The sequence below is a fragment of the Magnolia sinica genome, chromosome 18 (assembly GCF_029962835.1).
Source record: "Magnolia sinica isolate HGM2019 chromosome 18, MsV1, whole genome shotgun sequence".
Lineage (NCBI taxonomy): Eukaryota > Viridiplantae > Streptophyta > Magnoliopsida > Magnoliales > Magnoliaceae > Magnolia > Magnolia sinica.
In genome coordinates this window covers 14,343,372-14,352,784 of record NC_080590.1, presented here as the reverse complement: position 1 = coordinate 14,352,784, position 9,413 = coordinate 14,343,372, and the positions used below count along the sequence as shown (strand labels likewise).

General features: G+C 40.2%; 1 protein-coding gene across 1 annotated transcript; it reads left to right on the top strand.

Moving 5' to 3' along the window:
* Window positions 1–275: 275 nt before the first annotated feature.
* On the top strand, window positions 276–1,999 carry LOC131233452 (uncharacterized). Its single transcript, XM_058230159.1, has one exon. The coding sequence runs from the start codon at window positions 361–363 to the stop codon at window positions 1,468–1,470; it is 1,110 nt and encodes a 369-aa protein (XP_058086142.1). The 5' UTR covers window positions 276–360; the 3' UTR covers window positions 1,471–1,999.
* Window positions 2,000–9,413: the final 7,414 nt, after the last annotated feature.

Here is a 9,413-nt window from a genome sequence, read left to right as displayed (position 1 = left end):
AGTACAAATGGCGTTATTAACGGTATGGATGGCATTTAAATATCACTGTCGAACTAAGGAAAGTTTCAACGGTAGAAATTTCCCTAACCACCGTTTCCTTTAGTACGGACCACTTGAGTCTTGTATCCTGCTCAGTTTTGGTTTCAACGCCTAAAATGATCTCACAAAACGGATGGACGGAGTGGATTTCTGAAAAACATCACGGTGGACCCCACCTAAGTTTCAAGCGCAGGAACTTCCTGCGAAAGGGTTTCGCAGGAAATCCTCGTCCCCAAAAATCACCCCAGCAGAGAGTCCGGCCATGTTTGGATTTTCTACAGCAAAAGTGAAACTGCAGTCATCAGAGAACCAGGTCTGGTCATGTTTGGATATCCCAAATTTCGCAATCTCTTCAAATCGCAAACCCCAACCCTCACTTTCATCAGATTCTTCCAATCCGTATCAGATGGAGGCCCCTGTCAACACCCAAAATCCACCCAAAACAGCGTCGCCATTTTCTGGGATTTAGACAACAAACCACCCAATTCCCTCCCTCCTTACGACGCCGCCGTCCGATTAAAGCTGGCCGCTTCCCAATTCGGCACCGTCCGATACACCGTCGCCTACGCCAATCACCACTCATTTCGCTACATCCCGCCGGCAGTCCAAGAACAAAGGAGAGAACGCAAGATGTTGGATCGCTTTGAAACCAAAGGCCTCATAAAGCCCTCCGAAGAGTATCTATGCCGCGTCTGTGGGCGGAAATTCAATACCAATGTCAAGCTCGTCAATCACTTCAAGCAATTGCATGAGCGGGAGCAGATGAAGCGGTTGAATCGGTTGGAATCGGCGAGGGGGAAGCGTCGGGTGCAACTGGTAGCTAAGTTCTCGATGAAGATGGCGAAATACAAGAATGCCTCTCAGGGTGTCTTGATTCCCAAGGTGGGTTATGGTCTTGGGGATGAGCTCAAGCGAGCTGGGTTTTGGGTTCGGATGGTGGATGATAAGCCCCAGGCGGCAGATAAAGCTCTGAGGAACCATATGGTGGAGATGATGGATCACGGGCAGGTCGGGTGTTTGGTCCTTGTATCGGATGATTCGGATTTCGTCAATGTTTTGAGGGAGGCGAGGTTGAGGTGTCTTAGGACAGTTGTTGTGGGAGACAGTGATGGTGGGCCCCTGAGGAGATGCGCTGATGCGGGGTTCTCGTGGAGGGAGATTGTGGCAGGGAAGGCTAAGAAGGAGGCAGTGTCAGTCGTAGGGCGTTGGAAGGATCGGGATATCTTGAAGAGGCTTGAGTGGACTTACAGACCGGAGGTTAAGAGGAGAGAATTTGATGCAGATGATTGTGAAGTAGACTGTGAGGATGGTGTTATTGAAGACGCCGATTTTGATGATGGGGAGAGTTTAGCAGGAAAGGAAGACGCACGGCATTGGTGGGAATTGGATTCTGATACTGAGGGTACATCCGTGGAATCGATCAAACAATAGTTGCTCATCATCTTCTATGCTGAACCTTTAACTTGTTGATGGCCTGTTTTATTTGGTGTGCTGTTTGGGTGGCACCTGAAGGGAGTAGTCCATCGAGACATGTTTGGATGTACCCAAATTGCAAGTTACCAATTCCTCTGAGCTTTTGGGCTAGCACAGAAGTCAGGAACCACATGGCGATGGTTACTGTTTCTTCTGCTTTTTCTGTCTCAATTGAGATCGGGATGTGAAAGGTTGTGGATTTTGATTTGGGTGGATAAGCATCCCACACAAAGAAGATGGGACATCCAAACACAACTTTACAAGAGTCGAATTGGAAACTAGAATTCTTAGCAGTAAAAGAAGAAGAGAACTCCATCAATTGAGACATTTTCTCATCCAATGTTTGGCAGAACCAGTTTTAGGAATACGCCCAGCAAAATGAAGTTCTTGTTACTGTACTCCTTTTTATTGAGCTCTAATGGATGCGTATTAGATCTTAATCCATTTCTGTTTTTGAAATAGAAACTGATTTGGTTGTCTTTTTTAACGAACTTACAAGTACTTTTTTACTGAGAGTTTGCATCTAGCTGTTCCTGTTTCAATGATCCAAACCCTTTAATATGATGGCCCTTACCATGGATGGGGATGGTAAGAAAAAAATCTAGGACTGGATGGCAGTGATCTCAACATGTTTGCCATGTGAGCACATGTAGTTGCGTGTAGATGGATCTTTCCTACAAGCCTGCAGACCTCCCATTGGTTTAGAAGTTTGGTGAGTAAGGATTGCTAGAATACATCCCAACTTATTGCATTTATATACATGAGGACTTTAGCCACAGGATCAGGATCTTTTCCAATTACCCAAAGTGTTTGTGTGATGGGCCTCAGTGGGTAAAAACATCTCAGATTGAATTATTTCAGCCCTTTTGAATATTTAAAGATTTAAGGAGACTGTCATGCTCAAAGGGAAAAAGTCATATGATCAAAGGGCTGAATATTCCAATAAAGATCTTTTTAAATATCCCCATCCATGTTGAGGCCCTTCATGTAATCAGTTTGGATAATTGAAAGATGATCTGGCTCAGATCTAAAGGGTAAATTTCCAACCTATACCATAGCGATACATCAGGATTTGTTCTAGCAAGTTCTGCCAAAATACGTAAGTTCCAAAACGTTGCTTTTTGCCCCGACTAAATTACTTCAATACCCTTAACAAAAGGGAGGAGGAGTTACCTTAGAAGGGTATTTATGTATTTCCGTGAGGGTTGGGGAAAATAGAAGGGGCAGTTTGCTTTTGAGTAGTATGGATTTTCATATTTACTGAAGAAAGCATAGAAGTTCTATAGGCGATTGACATGGACTCACTTTGCAGAAACCCAAGAAAATCATCATAGCAAATCCATATCTCCTTCAATTGCTCAAGTTTGATCTATGAAATTATTCCTAGGTAGGATTGATTCACTAAAGAATTGTATTTAGAATAAATTTACTCGATTATATTTATTGTCTACCTCAAATAATGTGGATGTCCAACCAGTCTCTTTGGATTTTGGTTTCTGTACGTTTATATGCTGATTAGGTTATAGTCCAATTCCCATCCATCTCCCTCCCTCTCTCCCTCTCTTGTAAGACAAACTGACAAAGCATGAAAGAGGGTTGCTTAGGGAGAGAAGCGAACCAAACAAGTGGTTGAAAAGAAGAATGAAATTAGAGGAAAAAGCAATAGGAGGTTGAGAGATGGATGGCCAGATTGTCAAGCCTGCTCTTATTATTGTCACTTTGAATGGAGACATTTAAGATGCTTTTTAATGTTTTATATGCAGTGAAAATTTTCGCGAACTCAAAGTTCATGCTCTATGGTAAAATTATTCTTAAAATCCAGTTGTTTGTATTGTTTGTCTTCCATCCGCCAGGCTAGGAAGGATAGAATCAAGAATGAGGACATCCACACAACCCTAGTAGTAGCTCCAATAAAAGAGAAAATGATGGAGAATGAATTGAGATGGCTCAGCTATGTGCTATGGAGAATGAAAATGATTGATGGATCATGTTTGCTTTTGTTTTTTAATGTGTTGTAAGCTTATGGTTCAGTTGTCAACGGAAGTGTGGGCAAGCTTTCACATTTTGTTCTTATTGCTTTATGGTGTTTGGTGGAATCATGATACAGTTCATATGATAGTTTTTGGTGTCAACTGCGGCGTAGTGATTTTAGAATTTTGAGGTGAAGTTGGCTGTTATGGGAGTATTTCTAAACATGCCTGGTTTTGTTGGGTTGCTCCCCCTCCCTCACATACAACGTAACCTTAAGTGCACCTATTGCAGATTTATCTACCCCAAGGTTCTTAACCCAACTTTATTTACATTTAGCTTTGAGAGATTACTGAAGCAACCCCTTATAGGTCCAAGTCTCGAGTAAACTCATCCTCAGGATGTTGCAGAATGTTTTTACTTAGTAACAGAGAGTTGGATTGCTTAAAGAGGACACTAGTTCAGAATTTTGAATTATTCATATTCTTCTGGACTCTGCATACCTGAGACATTTGGCACTCAAGTGTCTTGCCTTGGCACCAGATGAGGCTCATACACTAGTTATGCATATGCACCTAGGTGCTAATGTGGAAAGCACATGTTTAAGGGTGCAGTTAGTTAGATGGTCAAGTGAAACCCTTTAAACATGTTTACACCTCAGAAAGAACAGTTTTTGGTCATTTTAAGGTTGCAGTTAGTTAGATGGTCATATGAAACCCTCCCTCTTAAACTTGTTTTCCTTGCATTTGGGATCAAATGCTAGGGTTTGCGGAGGTACTTTTTTTTTTTTCCCAATGAATTTCCTTGTATACATTCCTAGCAATTTCCCATATATTTAGGATCACTAAATTGATTTCCTTGATGATGATTTAAACCTGGTGACATTCTTGAGATAGAAAACTATTTTCTTGGAAATCTACAATTTATGATAGGAATTTTTAAATTCATCATTGAATATTAAAGAGTTGTAGCAATGTATATGAGCCCTCTAGAATCACGAATCATGTTTTGAATCGTTTGGGTGGTCTGAATTAAGTGATTAATTGATTATGCATCACAAGGTTGCTTTAGGGGCTGTTTGAGAAGCTGGAAATGGTAGGAAATAAAATTTGTTTCCACAGAAATGGTGTTTTTCTTTGCTGTTTGTGCTGTAAAAAGTAGCCACAGAAATTGACTGTCATTATTACAATTTTTCCTCAGAAAATGAGTAAGTTGAATTCTTCCCAAAAAGCTAATCCATAGGTATTTCCACCATAATGAGATACGCCTCTCGCTGTTGAGCACTGACCCTTCAATATTTCCATGGAAATCAACCTTACAAAACAAATAACATAAATTGACCGTTGACCTCTCAACACTTCCACAGTTTTCCCTTGTTATCAGATTTCTAGGCAAGGTATCCAACAATGGTTAGGTAATTGCAGTTACATAACAGTAATGGTGGCCACCGTTATGCGTTATGGAAAAAATGGCCTGTAATGTGAAAAAAAGTCCATTACACATGGGGCCATTATGGTCCGTATTGTAATGGTATCGTTATTGTAATTGTATACCTTGTTCTAGGGGGGTTTTCGTATCTGTATTTTAGATTTTTCCTGTCCAAACACCCTCTCTATTATGTGATTCATTTCATTTCATACACAAATTTGCATCTGAATGGATGCGAGTTTTGAGTGAAGTCTATATGAAACTCTGCTTCGAAGGTCATTAAAAATATTTCATTATATTGAAAGTAGTTCAAAGCTAAAACTTTTTAGTAGTCAACATATGCTACTTTTCTTCTGGAGAGTTAAGAACTTAAAATATATTTTTCTGGATGTAATATAAAATACTTTCAGTAAGAGATTGAATGTAGAGTTTCCAGGCTTGCTACTCAATGTTCCATGGGTCTTGCTCGTTGAGTATGCCTGGCCTTTGAATACACTGATCCGATCACATTTGAGTTTATTCTTTTCATGACCTGCCTTAAGAGTGTTCATAGTATTATATAGATGATGTCAGAGCTAGGGTCGAATGAGCTATAAACATGACGAGGATGATAGCTAATTCAACAACAATAGTTACCCTGGGATGATCTCTGGAAGTCAGTCTGCCCGTTGCTACTACGGATGGATCATGTGTAAAAAAATGATATTGAGGTTAATTCTTTGTTTTCATAATTGATTCATGTGACTACCAGTGTTGTCAAAATCCTACTATTTACAATTTATGATTTTAGTCAAATCTTAAGCAAAATGATTTGAATCCCACCTTGAATCCCTTTTTATATGAATCCTACGATTCCATGATTTAAATCCTATGATTTATGATTCAAATTATACTAGTTCTCTTCTATTCTAGGCTTCAATTGGCTTTCATTTTATGTTTTTAAATTGGTGGGCCATTTAAGAATCATTTAGAAAAGGTAAACTAATTTATCTTATTCTTTATAAGAGATTAAATGATATATATTCTCTTCAATATTAAATCATGGATCTTTTTTTTAAATGATTTCCTACTTAACCAGTTGAAGCACCAAATTGATATATGACTTACCAATTATGAATGGTTTTGATTGTGTTGACTTGTATGTATTGTGGTAATGATGGTTAGAAATCAAAACAAGTGTTTTCATCGGTCTACAAAATCAAATGCCACTTTTCCAACAGGCTTCTACATTCAAGAAAGGTAACAAGAACATAAATTATTAAAGGATCTTTGTATGTTTTTTAAGGGAATTTTCTTGAAAGACAAAAAAGGGGAAAGATACGAATCCTTTAACACTATAATGACCTGATATAACTTGGCGCATATTGATGGTGAAAGTGGGATGGATGATTTTTAATTTTATTTTTCTGATACATATAAAATATTTTTTTCATATATTTTTCAACTTTTAAAGAAAAACATTTTTAAAAATGTACGATTTGTGATTTTGTATCTTTGATTCAATACAGCTCAATCCCTATTAGGATTTGCGATATGATAACAATTTTGACAAGATTGGTGGCTACTGTACTGCATGATGCATTCATATAAAACAAACACTTAGAGATCCTGTCAAGCCCGAGAAGTAGGGTTGAGCGTAATAATTTTGTTAGCCATGAAAAAAAAATCTGGTGTGAGTGGGCTTATCGTCCTGATAGTAAGTTTGCAAGAGAGGGGGATGGATGATTTGATGGTGAAAGGGGGATGGATGATTTTTAATTTTATTTTTCTGATACATATAAAATATTTTTTTCATATATTTTTCAACTTTTAAAGAAAATCATTTTTAAAAATGTACGATTTGTGATTTTGTATCTTTGATTCAATACAGCTCAATCCCTATTAGGATTTGCGATATGATAACAATTTTGACAAGATTGGTGGCTACTGTACCGCATGATGCATTCATATAAAACAAACACTTAGAGACCGTGTCAGCCCGAGAAGTAGGGTCGAGCGTAACAATTTTGTTAGCCATGAAAAAAAAGGCAGGTGTGAGTGGGCTTATCGTCCTGATAGTAAGTTTGCAAGAGAGGTAATCCACCTGGAAACTGGCAACTAGGAGTGGCAACTGGTGGGCAGTGGGCCTAGAAAGACTTGAGCCTGAATTTTCAAATGCTTGGTGTGCACCTATTCAAACAATTGAGTTTTTAGCTCAGCCCAACCCCATCCCATTGCCTGCCTGACTTTGAAGTCTCCTCAGCTAAGTTTGATTTACAATGGCCTTCTTGAGGACTGAATTTTTTTTATTTTTTATTTTTTAAATCCTTGATATGGGATATGGGGATTATTACCCCGATATTCTGTTTGTGAATTAGTCATTATCTGGTAGTAGATACCTTCGTCAATGTTGTTTGGCATTGTTCTACTGTTCATCTATCCTTAATATCCCTAGTTCATGGGGCCTTGGTGCATCCTTTCATGTTTTTATTTTCTTGCCTCCAGAAACATGTGCTCACCAGATAGATAGCATCTCATGCACCCCTTTTCTTTTTCTTTTTTCTTCTTTGTTGATTTGATTTCTAGAAATTTACTTAACAGTGAGTGTAAGACCCATATCCGAGTCCATACTGTTCTGTCAACTGCTGCGATCCTTCCTGTTGAATTCCGGCAACCTGTGATTTATAATCGATGTTTGCGCACGACCCTAAGCCGTATCCTGTAGAATTGAGTCGGCTTAATCCAAGACTTGTACCTTAGCGACCACGCCGTCGCCGCGGTTCTAACGCCGCGACTTGCGCACCGAATCGATACCTAGGTCAGAAAATGTGGGCCCGCGTTCAATTCAAAGAAAACGCCGCGCGTTGCGAATTTCGAGGGAATCTCTACAATGTGTCTCATCAATCAATCAATCAATCAAGTATACTCCATATCTCAAGTACATGCAACCCATCTCTATCTTTTCCATAAGTCAACACTCTCTCCCCTACCCATCCCTCTTTTACCAATTTTCAAACCAAACCATACCCATCCATCTCATTTCCTTACAACCACCATATCATCCCATCCCCCCTCTCTCTCTCTCATTTCTCAAAACCTCCCAAGCAACCAAAAACCACACGTCCATGCATTCCAAAAGAGAAAAATGACTTTGTGTGGCCCACCTTTCCCATCTCAAAATCCATCATCCTAGCCATTCAAACCTCATTTTCCACCATCAAAGTGAGACACAAGGAGATTGACTTTCCAACGGACCAAGAAGATCGAAGGTGGGTGCTTATTGGCTAGATTTTTTATGTTTTGATGACGGGCCAAGTGAGGCCTACCGATTGATGGTATGGATCTCACTTTGGACCCTTGATGTGGCCGATTGGCCACCTTGATCCTTATGATCATTCCATGATGGGGCCATTCTCCATGGACCCCATCATGATGTTTACTTTCCTTGCATAAAAAGAGGTCATCTAGACCATCTATTTTGGATGGAGAAGGAACCTCCACCGTTGATTTTTGATTTGATGGGCCACGTGTAATGGGACCCACTTGATGTATGATTGATTTCAAAGGAGGGCCCATAATGTCGGGGTCCCTCCATGCATGTCTCTCTCTCTCTCTCTCTCTCTCTCTCTCTCTCTCTCTCTCTTCCCCTTTTGTGATGATATAGTTGAGTGGTCCACTCTGATGGACCCCACCTTGGTGTATGTTTTATCCACACCATCCGTGCATGTGGTGGCCCACCTAAGCAAGGCCCACCTTAAATGCATGGGTTATGGCCAAACCGTCCAGCGTCCAAAGACGCTGGACGTGAAATGAAAACCACAAATATTAGCTTTGGTTGAAAGCTTTTGGGGAGGGTTATTTATGTAGGCCCCACCCTGATGTATGGGACTAATCCACACCGTCCATTCCATTTCCCAAATCATTTTAAGCGTTGAGCCGAAAAATGAAACTGATCCAATTTTCGGGTGGGCCATAGCATAGCAAAGAGCGTTTGCATCATTGAAATACTCCCCTGACGTTTCTATACCCCAAAATGTATCGGATATTGGACTTGATGTGTTTGTATTGAGCCATATAATTCAATGGTTGGGTCGGATTTTCTTAATGCAGGCCTCACCTGTGAAAAACCACAGGAAAAAAAAAATTACATGCAGCAGCGTCTGCTGCTGTTAGAGGCGCAGGCAGCGCCTGCTGTGCTAGCGGGCGGACGAGTAGGGACCCACGGTCCCAGCCGTGGGCCTCACCATGATGTATGTTTAATATTCACACCGTTCATTGGGTGGGCCACTTCCTAAAGTGGGCCCCCCTCTAAAAATCAGCCCGATCTGAAACTCAAATGGCCCACATCATGGGAAATAATGGGATTGAACATCTACCCTTGAAACCCTTTTGGGTGCCACGAAAGTTTTGGATGATTATGAAATTTGTTTTCCTATTCAGTCAAGGTCCGTGTGACCTTATTAACGGGTTGGATTACATATAAACATAATGGTGGGCCCCACGTGGGACCCACAGTGATGTATGTG